Genomic DNA, 22,565 nt, shown 5'->3' with positions numbered 1-22,565 from the left:
AAATGTGCTAAGAAAAAGCTGGTTAAAGTTTGTCGGGTACGTGCCGATACACCCTGTATATGTGAAATAATAATTGAGAAGAAATCGAAATGTTCAATTATAAAACCAGCAGTATTTACATGAACATGTGCAGTGCAAGGTAGTAACTTTTGAATAAAATACTGTTACTTTGTGAAGCTACATTTACATGGAACTCGCTAACCAGTGTTGGTACTATCGTCACTTTGTCAGTAATCCAGTAGAAGAAATCGTTGATACTCGAAGAGGTGACGGCACGATCATGTGAATCAAATAATTGAGTCCAGCCATGTCAAGAGTCAGAATAATAGAATATCATGTAAGGTGTTAGAGATGTAATGAAGCAAGGGGTGCATGCCACGACAGAGATGTGTGACGGTCCTTCCTATTTCACTACCCATTTTGTATGTGAATACCCAACTGCTCCCAAACGTCTGGAGCCGAGGAGATAATGGGGAGGGAAAGGAAATGGGGAGGAGGGTGGGGAATTAACTGTCTTAGATCTGATATCTGACTATTTCCTGAGGGTAAACTTAGGAAAGGTTGTTTCACAGAATTTAAACAATTCATAAAATTTCAAAGTTAAAATTCCTTAGTGTCTTTGCCAGGGGTGAAATTAATTAATTTTTAAATATTGAAGACAATATTAGTGATTTCTAAACGAAAATCTGAAACAGAAAAATCAGAAAAGGAAACGGTCACATCTGGGACTCGAACCCAGGACCCTTGTCTTTCCGGGACAGTGCTCTACCGACTGAGCTAATGGGACCCTATTCCCCTCGGTCACTTTTAACTGTATCATACTTCGAATAAGAACCACTAACATTGTCTTCATTTTTTCACCGCACATTTTTATTGGCAACTATCTTTATGTATGATCGCAAGATTCAACCCGAACTAAATGCAATCCAGACAGCGTCTTTTTAGATAAACCTATCTTATTTTTTTATTTTTAATGTGCGACATCTGTTGACTTTTCTGCAAGTCTAGAATAAATATTTATTTTTCGGAATAACTTTATTGAGTAAAACCTCAAATTGATACAGTTAAAAGTGACCGAGGGGAATAGGGTCCCATTAGCTCAGTCGGTAGAGCACTGTCCCGGAAAGACAAGGGTCCTGGGTTCGAGTCCCAGATGTGACCGTTTCCTTTTCTGATTTTTCTGTTTCAGATTTTCGTTTAGAAATCACTAATATTGTCTTCAATATTTAAATATTACAATTTGAGGTTTTACTCAATAAAGTTATTCCGAAAAATAAATAAATTAATTTTTACATTGGGATATTTACAAAGTATTATATTATGTATGTTTGTCCGTTAAGGTATACATACATCATTGGAGAAATTTAGACACTCCAGGCAATAGGTTTATTTATAAAAATCAAATTTCTCCATTTCGTTTTAGTTAAAGCTCGTAAATGTTCAATACACATTATAATGACAAACCAATGATCACAACAATGATATTATAACAGCGATGAGATAGAGAGTGGGAAGGTTGGAAATCCCGAATATTAAAAAAAAAATTAAGTAACGAAGACATGCGTTTAATTTACAAAAAAATATTTTTAAATCTATAATGAATATGAGGATTGAATTTCGACAAGGGTAATACTAGGTAACTATGTGGTCGGACATTTCAAATTTTTATCGTTTTCTTACATATTTCTCTCGAAAATTTTAAGGTTTTAAGTTCCTGAAAAAAATATATGTTGTTTTTGAAGATAATTTATACATTTTATAGTTTTAGTGTTGTTTATGAAGATAATATATACACTTTAAGTTAAAAAAAAAATATATGTTGTTTTTGAAGATAAAATATACATTTCTAGAGTCGAAACGGGAAATTATATGAAATTCTCTTGGTAAAAAATCTAACATGTTATAGGTGTGACAAAAATCACAGTGTATCATGAAATGCAAATGGACATTTGTTGACAGATTCTTGCTTTATTTTAAACGAGTCGAGTTTTATTGGATGTTTTCACAATTTCCTCTTAATTATTATCGTTTTATAATATTTGCGCGCTCCCTTTCACATTCGAATTTACATATCTTCCTTTCAAACTATCTTCTTCTTATTTTTGAATGCCTACAACGAAGCCAAACCACAAAAAATAAATAAAATCTCTCATTTAATAATTATAAATTTCGGGAAAATGAGTCAGAAGTGAGTCAGATAACTTATTTCCAATCTGGATAATATTTTATCGTTCAGATTATTTTGCGTGCGCGAAGGAGGATAATATGTAAATTAGTATAACGAAGAGGGGAATTATACTGCGCCTAATAAAAACAACGAGGTAGGATTTATATAGCGTATCTACTTCTGTAAATGTGGGGGGTAAAAGAACTCGGAGGCGTTAATTACTTTGCAGTCGAAAGATTTAACATAAGATTTAGATTAAAATTATGACGATCGTAATATATAAACATCCCACTCTCTCTTTACCCACACAAATGAAATGAATACATTTATGAGTGATTCATGGTTGATATCTCTGATATTAGTTTAAGAGGTTACTCTTAGATGGCGAATGGCTGTCAGTAAGGCAGAGTTTGAGACTTTAATAAATAGGATTGCAACCTCAAGGTGAAGGCCATTCCACGCCATGGCCACCATTCCTGCCGCGTGCTAATAATAATTTGAGTTAATTGTTATTTGATTGAAGAAGTAATTGTTATTTACCAAAAAGCATTTTGTTGGCCCGGAATTTTTAATTAAACAGTTTTGTGGGACAAACCCGGAATTACGACAGTAAGTATCTATCCCTTTTCCTAATTTTTATACAAACGATTGTGAGAATTTCCTTTGGGTTTTGATTTTTCGTTTATAATAACAGTTCATGGCCATGTCGAGCAAAGCATTTTTAAAACAGCCTTTACAGGACGAAATGTAGTAACACCAAGTAACTAACTAACCATCACGCCGTTTCCCCGCATGGATAAACAGAGAGGAAGGATCGACAAACAACTCGGTCTTGGTCTTGTTTCATAATAATATTCTATTATTCTGACACTTGGTATGGCCTGACTCAATTATAAGATTCACTTGATCGTGCCATGTCTTCCTCGGGCGTCCCCTATTTCTTCTACCATTCACATATTTGCGTCATATGTTCTTATTACCATCCTTTTTTCGATATTTTGCTCTACATGACTAAATCTTTTTAATCTAAATCTTAATTTTCTTAATCCTACTCATTACCTACGCTTATATCAGCTTGCATTCTTTACGGATCTCCAAGTTTCTCACACGATCATACATGGTTTACCTCACATAAGCCTCAGGGATCTCGTTACTACTCCATTCAGCCTACTTTCATGCTTCCTCTGCCAGTTCCATGACTCACTGCCCTACATCAGGATAAGTTTCAGCACATTATTGTGGACTGCTAGGTTCCCTTCTTTGGGCAGTTTCTTGTTGACATTTCTCTCAATTTGTAACTGGCATCATAATTATGTAACTGAAATGGAAAATGATCCCAAGATACTAATTTTAAAAACAATAACACGTTTAAATTTCTTCTATTTTCATCGAAGTAATTTTCTATATTAGCAATATGCTATAATCATAGATTACTCTGAAAGTTAAGCCATATTGTAGATATTTTTAACATAAAAATGTCCACAATAACGAAAATTAGATTTTTAACCAAAATTTGCAACCAGCTCACCACCAAAATGGTTGGTTTTAAATCATAATAAAAATTATTTTCAGTTATTAATATTCCTTTCTTACATCACCTCAGTAGAAGCGCAATAAAGCTCTGATGCGCTTCCTCCAATTCCGTCCAAAGCACCCCATTAAACAAGTCCATAAACCAAATCTCCACTGCGTCCGCTCACTTTTCTCAAATAAGAGACGGTTTGTCTTTTTATTGATTTATTTATGACACCCAAAGTTAATATCTTTTTTATTACTACATAAATCAAAGGAAAGTTCCACGACGTGTTGGGTACCCTAAGGGGCCCCCTACACTTATCTTAGTCCCGGTGGGGGACGGGGGTGGGTTGAGGTTATAATGATTTTTATTAGTCCACGAATCTTTTATTACTGAAAAATTATTTGAGTACGAGGGCTATTTTTGAATGTTTTTTCTTTTATGTTCCTTTGCCATTATTAACGTTTTGTTTTTGAAGCTTAAAAAAACTTCCTGTTTAGGATCTACTTCTGAACTTTATGATACTGATTCATGAATTGATTACAACTATATTACATATTGTTGGAATAATCGTAACAATTTTTAAGAGTCTAGTGGTACACGGAGAAAAAAGAGTTTAGGTAAAAGTCCTGTTAAAATGTTAGTGCTTTACTAATATATATGAAACAATCATACACCTGCGTTTGTCCTGCTAATATATAATGATTTTTATGATCATGCGTTCCGACTTCGCAGTAATACATTCCTTTTTTACTAAAAGACTAACATGAAACCTATCAATTCATTTGTTTAGGGCCTGCAGTCCCGTTTTTAACAGGATTACGGATAATATATTTTTATATAATGTTGTATGTTGGGGTTTTTGACACAAGTCTACCCCAGAGCCCTTAAATGTTCCTCAAAAATTAATTTAAAAATATAATGTATAAGAAAAGTTTTTTGTATTTTTCGCAGTTATTACATGGCGAAATACATAGTGAAAGTAAAATTATGACAGTGTGTTAATAATAATAAACTGAATATCTTATAAGTAGCAACAACATTACGTATATTTATAATAAGTAATATATTATGTATATATATTGACATTGTAATTGAACATGTACATTCTGCTGACAATGTGCTTAATTGTGGTTTAACGAGATGAAACATTACATATTATTAAGGCACATAATACAGGCTCTTTGTAAATTTTTCAACAACATTGATACTACCAAAAGATTACAACAAGTGCGCAACACTAGATTGGGCTCTTCTTTAATGTATGTTCTTTCAGAACACACTTAGGACAAATGAGTTTTTCTTATAAAGCTCCGTTGCTTTATAATATGCTCGGTGAAATTATATAAACTATTGGTTCGTTGAATCTATACACGAAAATAGTAAAAAATTCCTTACTGGCTAAGAGTTGTGATTTTGGATTACCAAGTTGTGGCTTCTGTCGTGAATCACATTAGCAGTCCCATATTCGATGTGATCCATCTGTTCATGTGTTATATGATGTGCTTATTTAATTGCAAAGCTGCTTATCTCGACACAGGAATTCCCTAGAGACATGAGAATCGGAGGAAAGAAAAACAAATAAAATAATTATAAATGTTGTGAGATATTTTTTAATAAATTATCAATATTTTAAATGAGTAATTTCTCCGTGTAGGTACCTAAGTTTTTTAGCTACAAACACAGATGTTGCTGTTACCGGGGTCTGAAAAAAAAGTTGCACTGAACAAGATAATACAATAATATTAACCTTGTACAATACACGTGCACTTACAGCAGTATATCTATTTTTGAGGAATACGCTAATAGGACGAAAACTAAATGGTCAAGAGGAAGATTAGAAAGTACAAGGTTATTCGAATTCACGAGAAGCTTCGATTCTGAAATGTAGGTCTTTCATTAGCGCGATACAGATATTATCTAGATATCTGGAACGAGCCACAAATAAACAATATATTATTATGTTTATAATGAAATAACTTCACTTTGTTATATCATATAATAATTATTGAAGATAAAATTAACGACTCTCAAAAATGTGGAACAGAAAAGAGAGAAAAAAACAGAAAACTTCTAGGAATTGAACCCAGGACCTTTTCCTTGCAAGTTATTCCGCTATAAAAAAATATCTAAGGCTTGAAGAAAAGTCAATAGATGTCGCACATCAAAATAAAAAAATATATATATTTATCCAAGACATTATCTAGATTGCATTTTTCAGGCAGATTGGTTCGGGCAGAATCTTTGAATCATGCATAAAGATAGCAGCCAAAAAACACGTGTTATGAAAATGACGATAATGTTGGTAGCTGTGAAGATTTTTAAAAATTTGAAATAAAATAAGATATGGACGAATTAGCTCAGTGGTTAGAGCACTTTCCTGAGGTCCTTTATAAAGAGGTCCTGAGTCCAAATTCCTAGATGCAATTGAATCTTTTGTTGTTTTTTTCTGTTTCGCATCTTTCGTTTGATATTGTCTTCAATGGTTAAACATATTATTGTTTTACAAACATTTTTTAAAGAAATCTTATGTGGAAAGTATCACAGAGAAGAACTAATAGAACAAGCATATTTCTAACTTCGTTAGTCATCTTTGACTTATCGGAATCCAGTGGTATAAGTATTTCACGTCATTAGGCAAGTTAATGCTAAAGTCTACATTCAATCGTTGAAAGCTTTTAATTCTTGTTAAGAAGAATGGAAAGTTTAATAAGCTTTCAGAAAAGTTTGTTGGTGGGTACTGATTTTATCTCTAGGACAGAATGATTTAAATTTCCAGAATATCTTCTTGATACATCTGTGGTTTAAGGCTTAAGGAAAATGCTTTAGCTCATTCGCATTTTTTTTAACGGCGGCAAATAATTGCACTACCATAATTTAATGAAATTTATTAATTTATATTAGCTAGCTAAAATCATATTGATTGACGTACAGATATGCAGAAATGTTTTTGTATTAGAATACAACATAACTTTTTACGGAAAACCAATTAACTTACCATTCGATATATCAGACTAATATTAAAATCCCAATATATATCTAGGTATAACTTACTTTTAACAGCCTTCCTTGAAATTTTAAAATTATTGAAAATATTCATAAATTTCAGCTAAAATTGAAAAATTATTTTAGACTACTAATTATTTTTTCACACATCTGTTATTATTTAAAAAAAAAATCTTAAAATGTATTATTGATGAATCTTGCGTTTTTATTACTTATCTTTTTTTATTATTTACAATATTTTATTAATTAATAAAATGTTTTTTTTCTCTATAATTGTGCTAGGATTCCCTCACCAAACACAAAAGCCCTGTGTCTTTATATTGAGGAAAGGTTTTTTTATTTTTATTTTTCATTATAATACTGTATGGCATGTAAAATTGTATATTAATTGTAAGCAATACAAATATTAAATAATAAAAATAAATAAAATTCAATGCTTATACCGGTCTTGCATTATTTTGTGACCATTCGGATTTATTTGAAAATGTTTTAATTACGCACACACCTTGGAGATTCAAATTTTATTTCATTTGTAATACAAACACATAAACGAGACGAGGAAAAGAAATGAAATGACACTCCCTGAGGAAAAAAAATGTGTGAAAGGTCGTTGATATACGGAGCACTGAAGATATTTAGCGAATTACGAAAGAAAATAATGTTTTAAAAATAACATAGGTCTTACTAATTAGATTCCGTTCTACGTTGGTGTGGTAAAGCCGGCCTTTAGCCTGGTTTAATACCGTTTTAACCAAACAAAAAAATGGTAATAAGTCACAGTAGTTTTTCACTGTTCTGCCCTTATGCGCCGCGTAATATTTACATCACGTTTTTTTTATTAAGACTGTATATGTAAGGATTGTGTTAAGACATAGGTTACTATGTACCTATGTATTTCAAAAAACCATTAATAAATACATTTGTGATATATTAAAAAAAATGACACGTAAATTATTGTGAAAAGAGTGAAAAATGCATACAATTATGTTTAATGAGTTCAATGGAATGGTTTCAATTTCGCCGCCCAGGGAATGAATTTATTGGATAACCCTGCTATAGTATAACTCTGCTATAGTATAACTCTGCTATAGTATAACTCTGCTATAGTATAACTCTGCTATACTATAACTCTGCTATAGTTCACCCTGAAGGGTTCACTACGTTTAGTGATTTAGCAGGGGTGCCCGGGTTCATCGGGTGAGTTGTGTTCAGGATGCCTAGTTTTCTACACACCTCTCGTATATATTTACTCTCCAGAACTTCCTTTCCTTCCTCCACACAGTATACCCAAAGATGAAATAGATGTTGAGTGAAATTATTCTCCTCAGGGTCTTCTGTGTAGATTTAATTGTAAAAAAAAAACAAAGATGGAAGATAGTTATAAAAATTCTACTATCTCTGTGGTGTGACAAAAACCAATAAACCCGAGGAATTTATATTTTTTTTGGTTTTCTGTCTGTGATTTTGCTAAGAAAGCGTTTTTCTCATGGTGTCACTAACAATTTATTTTTTGAATTCAAACAAAGAACGTTTTAATCAGGGCGTGTCACGTGATCCGATTCCAACAATGTCCTAAATACCAGAGTTCAAATAAACTTTTATTAGGGGTACCACTTTGTCAAAGTATCAAAAGGTTTCTTCAGCGAGAATAAAGTCCTACACCAAAAGATTCGTGCCTTTTTAGTTCGGTTCCAAGTTATTTGTGCGGGTGAGAGGGGTTGCGTGCCAAGATGCAGTAATTCTTCGCTGGTTCGATATTTTTTGTTCCGCAACGATAATCGTGCTCTGTCGGTTGCTATATTGAAAATAAGGCTTTCGTTAACTAAACTACATCGGTATTGTAGTTTCCAAGGTAAAATACGGTTAATGAAACTTTAAGAAAATAGAAAAAGCGATATGAAAAAGCAGGTTTTCAGATTATTTAACACAAGTATATTTTCCTACTAACTGCTTTTTTGCAGATCCAACGAACCAAATAATTAAAATGGTAACTTACTGGAAGAAATAAAAATGTATTTCATAATAACATGAAATGCGTAACAATTACTGTACACAGGTTTTAAATTATCTAGATTATCGTTTGATTTTCTTAATTATTTTGTGTGATTTCTAATATTTGTTGTCAATTTTTATGCGGCGTTTTTTATTTTTTATTATTTTATTCACATTTAAACCCGCTAAACTACTTAGGTAGTTTGTCAGCAGGGACATAGAAACAACATTTATAAAATCATAAGATACAATTTGAACGGTACATAATTACATAAATTGGTTACATTGCAGAAAAGTTTAAATAGCAGCATAAAAAGCCTTATATAATAAGCAAGTAAAAATAAATGTATGAACAAATTAGTATTATCAACAAGTACATCAATAGTTTCATAAATAGAGGTAGGTAGTCAGGTATTACAAAATAATTGTTTTTCCATTTTCTAACAATATGAATTCCATTTCAGGGGCATCAGTATAAATCATTATTATCCAATAACCATTTCCTTAGATTATATTTAACATTAGCAGTATACATGTTATTATTTTTAATTGTCATTGGTAATATGTTAAAAATTTTGGGTACTATATAGTTTAAAGTTCTTTCACCATATTTATTAGTACATTTCGGAACTACCAGTCCTTCATTTTGAGAGAATCTTGTGTTATGTTTATGGCAAACTCTTTCCCTATACAATGAATCAGACAATATAACATGTTGAATTACAATATTATAAAACAATAATCCTCTGACAGGTCAAATATTCAGACACTTGTATATTAATTTAATGTTACTTCTGTGTTGATTGTCATATTTATGGATTAACAATTTTATAATGGAGTTTTGTAATGTTTGTATATAGCTTATATTAGTTTTACAAGAATGTCCCCAAGAAGTAATTCCATAACGTATAGTGGATTCAGCCAGAGATAAGTAGATTAACTTTAAAGTACTTATAGGCACGAAATATTTTATTTTATAAATCCTACCCACAATAGCTCGTAGACGTTTACAAACATTAGCAATGTGTATATCCCATTTCATGTAGCAGTTAATAGTAACACCCAAATATACATAACTTTTGACAAAATCAATGGTTTCACATGAACAGGGCTGTGCAACATTTTTATGTATGCAGTCAAATGTTAGTAGTAAAGAACTGCAGTGAAAAATATTACGGACAAAAAAAAATTCAGAATGTATAATTACTTTGTACATAATATTATTTATTAAACGTAGAAATTATAAATGGTCTTTTAAAGTTATTATTTCTTGTCTTTACAGTACATGGGATCATTTCCCGTCAACGGGACGGACCAGGCGTCCAGAGCTGAACTGGTGACAAAACAGCTCCACCACATGAAGGTAAAAAATAAATTAAAATAATTTATTAAATAAATACAATATAAAATAATATTTATCAGCTTTACGAACTGCAAAAGTCTTTCTGTCTCCTGTGTTGGCAACTAACATGTGAAAATGTGAAAAAAAAATATAATACGTAATTTATTTATATTTTATGTAAGAATACTTGATTGCCTATCTGGGAAAGATAAACTATATTTTGACAAAACCAAATAAACTGTAATATACTTAGCTTAAAACGAGTACACCAATCTAAATTAAAGAATGTTTCGGCCAAAACCGTATCATGCAACGTTTCATTTCTGAATGGTGGTGTTACACTAATGTGATACTGAGAGTACCTTCTACTTTTGGATTAAATTATTTTTTAAATTTAATTTAAATTATAATTAAATTTATAACAATTTAAATGGGTAAATTGTGAAATAAAGAAAATTAATCCAATGAAAAATTTCCAGGGATTCAAACCCGCAACCTTCAGCTTCCTTGTTAAAAAAACCTCTTGTTTATTTTGCAATATGAGTTTTTGCTTTTTAAATTCATTAATTCATCAGTAATTTTACCGTACGATCCTAAAATAATATTATCTGTAACTCCATTATCTTTTACAAACTATTTAAAGTTGTTTGGTGAAAGCCTTTGAGGTGATATTTATCAAAAAGTTTTATAATATTAAAAAAAGAAATTGTCACAACACTTTAAATATAGTGTTAAGGAATTTATGTTTTTCTTTTAATTATTAACTCCTACTTTTAAACATATTAACACAATAATTTAAAGAAAGAAGGATCCCTTAATAATTCGTAAGCTTTTGTTCGCTCAATTTAAATCGGCAACCTTGGCTTAGGGTTGTAAAACCTCCCGCAATGTAATTTTATCCTCCTCGGTTGGTTAACACAGTTATCCTTTTATAAATTCTCGCAGGGATCGTTCTGTGGTGAAGCCATGCCACGGTATATGGGTAAAATATGCACCCTCAGGGTTAAGGACAAAGATACGGAGTGGAGATACTTCTCCTGAAAAGAGTGCAGATAAATGTTCACTGTACAGTGTATATGGTAAATTTTGGTGCACAGAGAAATTTATGTCGGTCTGTTATTAAATTGCTTGCGGTTTATATACAGTATACAGCAATTTAAGCAATGGTGAAAGAATGGTTTAAAAAAACACGATAGTATTAATATTTATATTACATTTAAAAGTATATTACTGATGGTGTGAGAGGTTTTTCACAAAAAAATGACATTTTCTTTATCATTCAACGATGTTCCCCCCCACACAGTGGCTTGCACCGAGTTTTTAATCAATGTGGACAGTATAATAAAGAACGAATTTATTAACATTTATTAAGCTTACCACAACTTACTTACCGATAGGCAGTACCTTCTTTGACACTAAACACACGTCTTCAACACTAATATAAACGTCTACGACACTAATACAAACGTCTTCGACACTAATACAAACGTCTTCGACACTAATACAAACGTCTTCGACATTAATACAAACGAGTCTTCCCCTGAATGCGCATTGCTGCGCACACACACACAGTTTCTTTATAGAATACAGTACAAATTTGAATACAATGTACGCGACATTTTGCATACATAGTTTCTGCGTTTGACATGTTATTGGGGCGGTCAATTGGGCGCGCGCGGCACTAAGATTTGTAGCTGGTACTTCCGCGTATTTTGAAACTGTAGATATTATGCAATAATTTTTATTTTTATGTGGGTAAGGTAGGGTAGGAAGTGCTTGTGTATGGATTCACGCCTCCGCCCACACCCCACATATTTCGTATTTTTTTCAATATTAACTTCGCAATTGTCTTTGGAGATACATACCGGGAATTAACTAAGGTCTTAAAGACACCCATATTATGGGATGGGTGAAATTCAAAACTCATTCTAACTGTTCGAACTAAATATTGTTGATATCAACAGTGAGGATATTTGAATCTTTAAAATTTTTTAAGCAGCATCAATGTGGCTTACCAGGTAATCATTTCTTTTTTTTTACTGACATAATAGTCAAAACTACTGATTTTACAAAAAATTAAACATACGATTTTTTTCGGAATTCACCAAACTCATATTAGTTAGTACAATAATGTTTTGACAACCTGATTTCTATATTTATTTAGTTTAAGACTCTGAACCTTTTCTTGCCTAAAATACATTTTTATTGAGTTATTGATATGGTAATTAAGTTTTGTTATCAAACCACTTAACCTATTGACAGACACTTGCCGGAAAATGCTGGAAAATGCTGGAAAACACAGGTTCTTGATACGTCACCTGCTATCACATGAATATTGCCGCAGGAAACATGCATTAGAGATCTCAGTAATAAAAAAATATCGTCTTTGGTTGTGAGACTATCAAGTTTAGAAGTGTTCGCATTGTGATACAAATAGTCAGGCTACAAAATACTGCAATAAATAAATTGACTTCCCAGTCCATTGTGTCATAACGCGTCCCTGATAAAAGATGTACATGTACGTAGCGTATAGACGTTGTATCATATTACATCTCCCTTAAAACGACGTCAATAGACGTTATGTCCGTGAATGTGTTAAGCTCCTTTACCTCCTACCATAAAAAATATTGAATTGAAATTTTTGTAAACAATAAAATTCTTAAAATCGAACTTTCCACCTTCTGGTGGAAAGGAATTGAGTATAATATCTTGTTTTTCCGACAGTGAAAAGAAAAGAAACCTTCTCTTGTGTCGACTACGTTTTATGAAGTATATGATTTTTATTATTTTACATTTTTATTTATGTGTGTATTTGCCAATATTAAGTAGAGTACACGGACGTGATTTATTCTGCATATTACGAGAGACATTATGTGTACCCGAGTAGAGGGGCATTTGAGAGGTGGTATAGTCACTCCATGGAAATTGTAACGCCAGGGATGTTTGACCTGCTTAGAGGAGAGGCAGACTGTGACTTGGATACGTAGAGTATTATAGAATATTATTATCCAGCCAATTGTTAGCATTCAATTTAATGAGACACAATTAAGACAAATGATCGGGTTGTTATCTTTATTCTGCTTTAAGGGGTGGAATAGGGAAGTGCAGGACTAGTTTGTAAGTAGGTAGTTTATTAAGTCTAATAGGGTAGGCATTTTTCCTCTTATTTTGAACGTCAAGTAAGCAAAATTTCGTCAAGAAGTATCAGAATTCTGCAATAAAAAGTTGGAAAAAGGGATGGGGAGTGTTTTTTTAAAGTTTCAGTGACGTTCCTTTTGTTTTGAATATAATGAAATATAACAGAGGATTTGCATGAAAAACTAACCCACACGCCATACCGTGACACTTTACTTTATATAGTTGATCGATGAGATAGTGTCACTGCTTGATTTATTTTTTCATGTGCAATATTTTTAAAGTGTGACACCATGTTTTTCAACAGTTTTAAAGATACTTCAAAGCTCTGTAGCACATTATGGAAAAAAAATCGTGAGCTGAAAATATGTGTGTATTAGTGTTTATCTAGACATTCCAGATATACTACGCGTATTTTATGATGGAAAGGCTCACTAGCTCAAAGTTTTTCGCTGCTTTCGTTATAAAACAGATTTCCGCCTAATGGTGAATAATTATTTAACAGCTGTTTTAAATATAAATAAGGGTAGGGGTAAATGCTAGAAACGAAAATTTTTCATTTTTTCTACCGCTGAGAGCCCTCTTATAAGTCGACTATTATTTGTTGCTTGCGTGTTGTTTTACAGAAAATATGTGGATACATGGAAGCTTCACGTTAATTTTCATCGTAGTGCATATTGAAAATAAAATTCTTCTGTAATCTACTAAAGCAACCTTGATTGATAGACTTGACAACATCTAAATTGATAGCCATAATATGAAATTCGGGTGAAAGCACGTGACCATGTTTTTGGCATCGAGAGGGTTCTAGAGAAACTTGAATAAACTACGACACCAGTTGTTAGTTGACCGCGCGCCGAAGAGTACACGTTGAAATAACTACACCGTGCGCAGAAAAGTTCGCTTAAGTAAGGCAATGGTTTTCAGCGCATTGTATTGTTGGAGTGTTCTGCGAATGGTCTGAATGTTCGATTTTAACCGAACCGCCTGGCGTAGTGACGCAAAAAATGATTCAGTTTGGTAAATTAGAGCACTTTTGTAAAAGTGTCTGTCTAAATAGTGTAACAATATATTCAATTTTGGAAGCCAGCCCGATCTTTTGTTTACCCGAAGTGGGATTTGTAGTTAAGACGACACAATGCCCTAAAATATAGTCAGAAGAAAAAATATACGTCTGAATTGATTTTTCTGCGGAGTTAATTTGAATTAATTCTGATAAACGTTTTACTAAAATCTCAGGTGTTCATAAATCTCGACATATTATTAACCTCATTTTACCAAGCACAAATTTTAAAAAATATTTTATTTTATGTCTGACAAGAATTCTTCTGACAAAAAAAATTGCAAAATGTTTGACCAAACGTCATGCTCACAAAAGAGTATTCCACTAGAAATTTATAACTACATTCCAAACGTGAGAACGGTTTTCCTTGAGTTGCATCTACAGTTGAGATCGCAAATCAAATTTTCAGTCAAAACACAAGACTGGCTTAATTTTAAGAGTTATTCTGCATTAAAGTTCGCGAGCTTAAATAATTGTTACACGAATAATAAGCAATTAGTTTTCCTCAGAATTTCGCACCATATAGTGTGAAACTGGAATTTAAACGTACTCGGAACATGAAAACGGTTTCCTTCAGATGCTTCAGCAGGTGAATCCGCAACTGGAGTTTCAACACATAATTTTAAACTATTTCTTAACTCAAGATTTAATCTTTGAGCAAGTCCTCAGCTTTGATTAAAACTATACCCAGCACATGAAAATGGTTTCCTCTGATTTTTGCAGAACACAGTCTGCATTTTGCATTTTATAACTGCACTTCGAACACAATTATGTTTTCATTCAAAACGCGTCAGCAGATGAATCCACAACTGAAATTTTATCGTTACATTCTGAACACAAAACTAGTTTTAACTTAAGGCGATGGACTACATCGTGTAATAGTTTGAATCGAGCCGCCATCAATAACACTCCTTACGTAGATGGCGATAAGGCTTAAATTCCCACTTAACACCATCCAGCTGTTTTGATTTAGGCAAGAAAAAAACATGGCCAAAAAGTGCCTTTTATTTTATTTTGTAGATGTTCAGGGATAAATATTTTACTGCTTTCCGATCATTTTATAAATAACTTAATTTGCCACATTTTACAATAAAACCATAACCGAAAATGGGTTTGTAAGTAGGAAATTTTGAACTTTAAAGCAGTTTTCATAGGCCTTATAAATTTTATTTTTTTTGGGCTTATAAAAAAAAATTATGTATTATACTGGCGGTATTAATTTAAGGCATTATCTGGGCTACCAAAAACACATGATTTTGCATTACTACGTAGCCTCAAGAGTTACTCACTGTACGAGTTCCCAACATAAAAACTAAAACTACACCCAGAACACAAAAATGGTTTCCTTCGACTTAAGCACGAGAATGGTTTCCTTCCAAATGCGTCTTTAAAAAAATTCGTGAAACCTCACAAGAGTCCCAAGTGCTCCCAACCGTCTGGAGCGAGTGAAACTATGGCATCCCCAATCGGGGTATATTGTAAAGCTAAAGGTAGTAGGGAGTGGGAAGAGATGGAGAGGAGGAAGGTGGGGAAGTACCTGGCTATTCAGATCTGGTCACCAAACACGGCCAAAGCCATTTTAACGAAGGGCGGTTTCAACTCTGAATTTTTGGTCTTACACCAAGGCGATACTGAGACTATCTGTCACTCTGGAACGTGCCGCAAATATACTCTATATTTTTTTTAATGTGTTAATTGTGAAATATATCAAATTATATTTACTTGCGCACGCCTGGATTTGAACCCGTAACCTCCAGCTTGCTAGTTAGGCCGTCAAAAAGATGGATCCAAAATCTATACAAAGCTGATTTAAATTAAAGAGTGAACCCTTGTGCAAGTCTTCAACTTTAATTCAAACTACACACAGAATACAAAAATAGCAAAAAAGCACATAGCCAGCAATAAGAATTTTAAAAACTACACTTCAAACACGAGGATGGTTTCCTGCTTAAATGCGTCTGCAGACGAATTGACATCTGTAATTTTATCTGTCAGCGAGTGCCTACTTTAATTAGCATTCCACTCATAATTTTTTATTACACATTTAATGTGTTAATAGAAAAATAATAAGAAATTATAATAAAATGTAAAAGATATATTGGATTGCCTTTTTATTTGTGTCAAAACTGCACTCTACTAAGTGCATTGTCAGCTGTGTTATACATTTCATGGGTTTTTTAATAACGTCTTAAAAAATATCTGAAACATCGTGAAAGAAAACCGTCCTCGCGTTCTGAAAAAAATTGTCTTCCGTGGGCCACACCGAAAGTGCAGCACCCCTGGTCTAGAATAATAAAAACTTGTTCTTACAGCTAATTTACGGTTGAAAACAGTTGTATACAATTTTAAAACTGTTTTACGTAGAATATTTTTATGGTCAGGTACTGCTTTTATTAATATTAAATACAAAAATAGTTACGAATTCGTCGGAATTAATTAAAATATGAGCGTCGAGCAAACCTCCTCTATTAGAGTCAACAATTTGCGCGCTAATGTAAAAAAGACTGGTAATTCGTAATTTGATTTTATTTTAGAGCACTAAATAGTAATTATTACAATGCAAGTTGTTTGTATACTATCAGATTCATTTATTAACATATCATGGAATAGGAGACAGTCACGCTGCCTCCCCGCTCCATTCGCTCGTTTCCCTTCCCTTGATTGGCTAGTAACTGAGTAATAACGAGTACAATTTGAATGTCTATGCATGCAACAAATTTACACTTTGTATTTTAGATTAAGAATAACGCAGTGCTCGTATGAGGTTGCAACTATTTAACGATACGACTGAATACTACCTACTAATATTACTCGAACATAGCATTGTCTTGCTTCCAATACAGATTCACTGAATCCCTGTCCCTATAAACAGTGCAATCGCACAGAGCCTTGCCAACCGCGTTCTCCATATATTGACATCTACACAATCTACAGTTCGTGCAATGTCTCCGATTGCATTGAACTCTACTCTACGTTACGATGTACTTACTATGTAAGTACAGGGCTATACGAGTATATATTATGGAGCCGCAACGTAATAAAGCAGACTTAACTTAAGCTCGAATAAGGCTGATAGTAAGTCGGGAGTAATTGTGGGAAGTTTGTATTAATTCAAGAAGTGGATTTTTTTAATAATTAACAAATTCGATTTATCTAAAAGTCACAGTAAAAGTCTCACAAGTCTCTTGTTAAAAAAAGTGTGTTCATTTGTCAAATGGTAGTTAGAACTTAGAATCTGGATGGTGCCTACACAACGATGAGTTTTTTTTAAACCATCCAATAAACACATTAAGTTTTTTTGACTATAATATCACTATTTTTAATTTTCGACCTAGTTGCGCCATTGCACTTGAATCAAACCCTAATTGCATGGTACGGAGATTTATTTCGTCTATTAACTGCTGTAATTTTTTTGATGTTGTACAATTTTAGACAAATACATGTGAGTGCGCGTGTGCCACCAGTTGATATAATGCATTGTCATCGACAATAATTCTTCAGCTTGATTGGATGTCAGGAACTGGATTAGTTTCCACTTCCAAGATTTCATTTCTTTCATTCATTTTTTCATCTTTCATTAATCTTTCATTTATTTATTTATTCAAGAAAACAAAGGGGGTGTTTCACTATTTTGGGCTAAATATCTGACTAGCTATCCGTTGGCTGGCTTTAAAGATCAGAATAACTTCGTTATTCAACGGCGACCGTTCCACCATTGTTTCCGAGCTTCCGGACACTCGAAATAGTCTGGCAACATCGCAAAATTTTTGCAGTTACTCCATCTACTGCCACGGCTGTCATGCGTCACAGTCCGCACACCGCGAAGTGTGCATTTTTTGGTTATGTTATGTTGATTATCAGGTCATTTTAGACAGATTCGTGACGAATTAATACATTGTTTCTTATTTTGAACACAATCAAATAATTCAGGATGGATCATACAAGCATTCAAATTCATTCAACAAAATTCGACTCACTTCTCCGCTGTCAAACTCGTAATGTTTTGACGCCATCTTTGATTCGAGGAATAGCGCCTAACGTCTGGTTCAAGCACTGATTAGTCAAATCGAACTTTAACCCGAGCGTTAGCGTTATTCAGATATAGTGAAAACGAAAAAATGACTAATCCGCGGATTAGTGCTTAGTCAGAACATAATCAGAGATAGTGAAATACCCCCTAAAGTTCATAGTACAATATTATGAACCTAGTAATAGAGTGAAAATAAAACTATCGTGGTCAAAAACAAATTTATGTGTTTTTATTACAAAGTAAAATGTTGAGCAATTATTTTTAAGAATCAACAATATGATGTTAAAACATTTACGCTGTGAGTCAAATAATACTCATTATTACTCATAAACTAAAGAAAAACTCAATAAAAATGCCATGTGGGTGTTTTTGGTGATTGAAAAGTCTGACTAATTGGGCCTTAACCAAAAACAAAACTGTGGTTAATCATCATTGTGAAATTCGAATGGGATGGTGACATACAGTGTCAGGAAAATGTAAGAGAGATAGAGGGTGTGCTTAATGAGCTAGACACATAAGTTATTAAGTCAATGCCGAAATTGGTTTAATTTAAATCTACATGGAAGGCATTTTTTATTTGTAATCGTAAGTGCAGTGTCGAGCAACACTGAACAGGCGGATCGGAACCGTTCGGAAAGGCCGAGCGCTTCCGATCTAGTCACGTAAACGGCGAGCCGCTGCGCGGAACCAGCGGCCAAACGGAAGTTTACCCTGCTAGCGAGCACACGTTACCAAACTAAGATTGTACAGCTCGGTTGTAATAATATTATATCGTAATAAATCTGAATATGAACCATCCGCGTTTCAATTACACAACGAGCCTTGCGGATTAGTAAAAAGTGTAGTAAAATATAAAACACTACAGTAAGGAATCAATGTGCTAACACTATAAGATTGCAAATGTGTGAATTACTTTTTTGTAGTAGGTACCTGTGAATACTCGTAAATTCTATGTCGGCATAAAACTGAGTCTGTCTAGAGTTCAGAGTTCTTCAGAGGTACAAAACCAAGGACGAAAAACTAAAAAATTGCTGTAGGTTAGTTCTATAAAATTTATCTCTGAAATATTCAAATTTTAATACTGGTAAATAAAGAAACCTCCTTTCTACAAAAATTGCATATCGTAAATTAAATACTTTTTCGTAAATAAACTTATAAAATGTCTTAAATTAAATTAAATGTGTTAAATGTTTTTCAAATTCTTTCAAATTCCGAAAGTAAATCATATCTTAATTTTTCAACCTTTATTATAAATTATTATGGTCAGGGGTGTCTAGTATTTGAAATAGATAACTTTTTAATATAGGATCCATAGGCGTAATTACCGATTAAATATATAGATAAAGCCTTGTGTCAATATGATATTAATGAAATCTATTCTCACGGAGCGATGTTCGCTAGCACGGTCAAAATATAATTCTGACAGTATGTAGACAAAATCCGTTGCTTTTAGCGAGGCCTTCATGCACGACTTTTTTCATTATGTCGTTGTCCAGGGCTTCCCAAACTTTTTTCAACTGTGACGCCCCTGGGAAGTTGCCATATTTTTGCGACGCCCCCCCCCCCTCGGTGACTAAAAATCTAAGCCCCCAGGCCGTTCATTTGTACCAAGCGTAGTATTTTGAAGCCCCCTCCCCTGAACGGGTCACGTAGTATGGGTACGTTACCTAATAACAATTTGTCAGAAAAACTCCAAATAGTATCTAATTTTTTTATTAGAAAATAAAGAACACAACATAAAAACAAAAATTGAAGCAAACAAAAAAGATTAAAAAAAATTTATTTGGTATTAATGGGAAGGATGTGCTTTCTTTTCTGAGCATAGTTTCTCAAAACGAGGTTGAAGTTTCGAAATCGCCACTCTCGTCTCTGCCTCTAAATTTATTTTTGATCTGTACTTATTCTTAATTACTGCAACTGCAGAGAAACCTGTCTCACACAAGTATGATGTCGCAAACGGTAATAAAACCCTTAACGCTGCAGTGCTGATGGAACGATATTCTTGATAAACTGAGCTCCAAAATTCAAGAAGCTTATCCTTATTACATTGCAGCTTAAGGCTGGAGTCACAGGACAATTCTATTAACTGTTCTTCTTCTGCTGTCGAAAATGTTGATGGTGAGGTCGACTGGAAAGGGTTTCTAATCCAGTTATATTGCTCCAGAGTTTCTGGAAAACATTTTTCAAAATGTTCGCTCAAAGATGACAAGTGCTGTGTAAATATTATTTTAAAAGAAGGATCGAGAATTTCTGTCGTTTTTTCTTGTAGAATGCCTTGTAAAGCAGGGAAACATTCAGAACTTACTTGATCTTCTTCTAATTTCCTTTTCCATAAGAGCAACTTCTTCTGAAACCCAGTGATTTTATCTGCCAGTTGTAATATGTGAGTATTATTTCCCTGCAAGGACTTATTGAGATCATTTAATTTTTCTCCGAAGTGTGCGTGTGGAAGACGCTATAAAGATTGCCTCACGACGCCCCTGGGATGATCCCGCGGCGCCCCGGGGCGTCGCGACTCACAGTTAAGGAAGCCCTGTCGTTGTCTATGCAAAATAACTGGCTTATCAATGAATAGCTAGTAGCTGAGCTACAGAAGCTCTTAGAGTTGAAAAAAAATAGTATACACGATCCATGGACAATCAAGACGCGATCAATTGATTCCGTTCTAATTTGGAGGAACAGTCAAGTTGTAAGTCATAACTAAATACTTCATAATATTTGGCTGATTTATATGGCGTCGTTTACGTGAGAAATCACCTCGAGGGCGCTGTGAACTAATAAAATCCCTTTTTAGTGTCATAAAGTACATGCGGGCTGCCAATGTATATTGATATAATAATGATTTATTGTCTTCTTTTCTTAGAAACATTTAGAGATAATGATATCCTCACTGGAATCTCCCGTGCCGAGGATTTCATTTACATATTATAATTTTATTATAAGAAATTAATATTAAAACAAAGTAACATATGAATTTAATTATAAACATATTGTAACACCCATATGGCCAGGAATGGGGCGCGTCAAGGAGAAGAAGAAGAAGATGACTTTTCGAGAGGGATGTTTTGCTTATCTATGGGCACTTCCGGCTAGTGGATAAGGGAAGAAGGTTGAATTATAAAAACACTGTGAGAGATACTGCAGAATAAACAGTTTAATCCAAAAGTATACAGACTATTATTGACTTTACCCGCTGGATAAGTAGTGGTTTTTACAATATATCATGTAGCATATATATATATTTTTTAATAATTTTAAAATAAGTAAGATAGTGTTTTTTTGTATAGTTCAGTTTAGTAGATTCGGTTGTAGTCTATGTTTGTTATCAGTATATTTTCTATTTCAGATCTCCCTATATTAAGTATCCAGCTTTTTATTTGAGATTTAAATGTTACAATGTTGAGGTTTTTGAGTGAGAGTGGTATTTTATTGTGGAGTTTAATACTATGATATAAGAAGCTTTTTTGCCCAAAAGTTGTATTAGTAGTTATTTGTTGGATAAGTTTTTGGCCATGAGATCTAGTGTTTCTATTGTACGTTTTTGTTGTTATTTCTTGGGTTTTGTACTGATGAATGTAAATGAGTATAGTTTTAGAATATAGTTGATATTTCAATTTTGATCCTTATCTATTAGGTAATTCTTTTAAATCTTGACTTATGATTACTCTGTAATTGTAAATGATCAGTGATAAGTAATGCTTATAAAATATATAACCAAAATTGTAACTTTGCCAGATCGTTGAGAAGCGTCCCCTAAAAGAATAGTCATCATGTTTGAGTCACGTCCTTATTTCATACGTCGTTTGAAAATGAAACGCTAAACATGGGGTTAGGGTTGCACTTTTGTGACCATAAATATTTTACTTACCGTCTTCCTCAGGAATGCATTCTATGTCTCTCTTAGAAAGGAAAGTAAAAAAAAAACAGAACACAAAAATAGCATTTTGGCCATCAATGTCCTCCGTAGTTTTAATAATATATCTGGATACCAGCTTGAGAAAGTTGCCAGGCAGATATTTTCATCGGAATGATATCTGGAGATAAAAGCAAAAATAGCTCACAACTTTGTTGTCTGGAGTCTAGACATCATTTGAGAATTTATTCAACAAGAAGTTACTATCAATTTTCGACCAAGTTCATACACTTCTTTCGAATCATACAATTCTTTTGAATTATTATTTGAAGCAACTGTTAAAAAAACAATTGTTAGTTATTTTATCTTTCAGGGTTTAAAAAAGAGTCATTTTCAGTCATCATCTGTATAATTTATTTGCGCAAGACTTCAAGTAAGTATGTCACATTAAGAGCGGGTTG

General features: G+C 33.1%; 1 protein-coding gene across 2 annotated transcripts in view; it reads left to right on the top strand.

The window, feature by feature from the left end:
* LOC149422943 (EGFR adapter protein-like) overlaps positions 1-22,565 on the top strand; it is a 311,323-nt gene that overhangs the window by 44,106 nt on the left and 244,652 nt on the right. For both annotated transcript variants that reach the window (XM_089632386.1, XM_089632385.1), the window contains exon 2: positions 9,964-10,044. In XM_089632386.1, the coding sequence (XP_089488512.1) occupies positions 9,964-10,044 (81 nt within the window). The remainder of the gene's footprint in view (positions 1-9,963; positions 10,045-22,565) is intronic.

Source organism: Hesperophylax consimilis, chromosome 6 (assembly GCF_061612785.1).
Source record: "Hesperophylax consimilis isolate HC1 chromosome 6, BYU_Hcon_1.0, whole genome shotgun sequence".
Classification (NCBI taxonomy): domain Eukaryota; kingdom Metazoa; phylum Arthropoda; class Insecta; order Trichoptera; family Limnephilidae; genus Hesperophylax; species Hesperophylax consimilis.
Note: the sequence above shows the minus strand (reverse complement) of the source record. Positions and strands in the feature narration are given on the sequence as shown.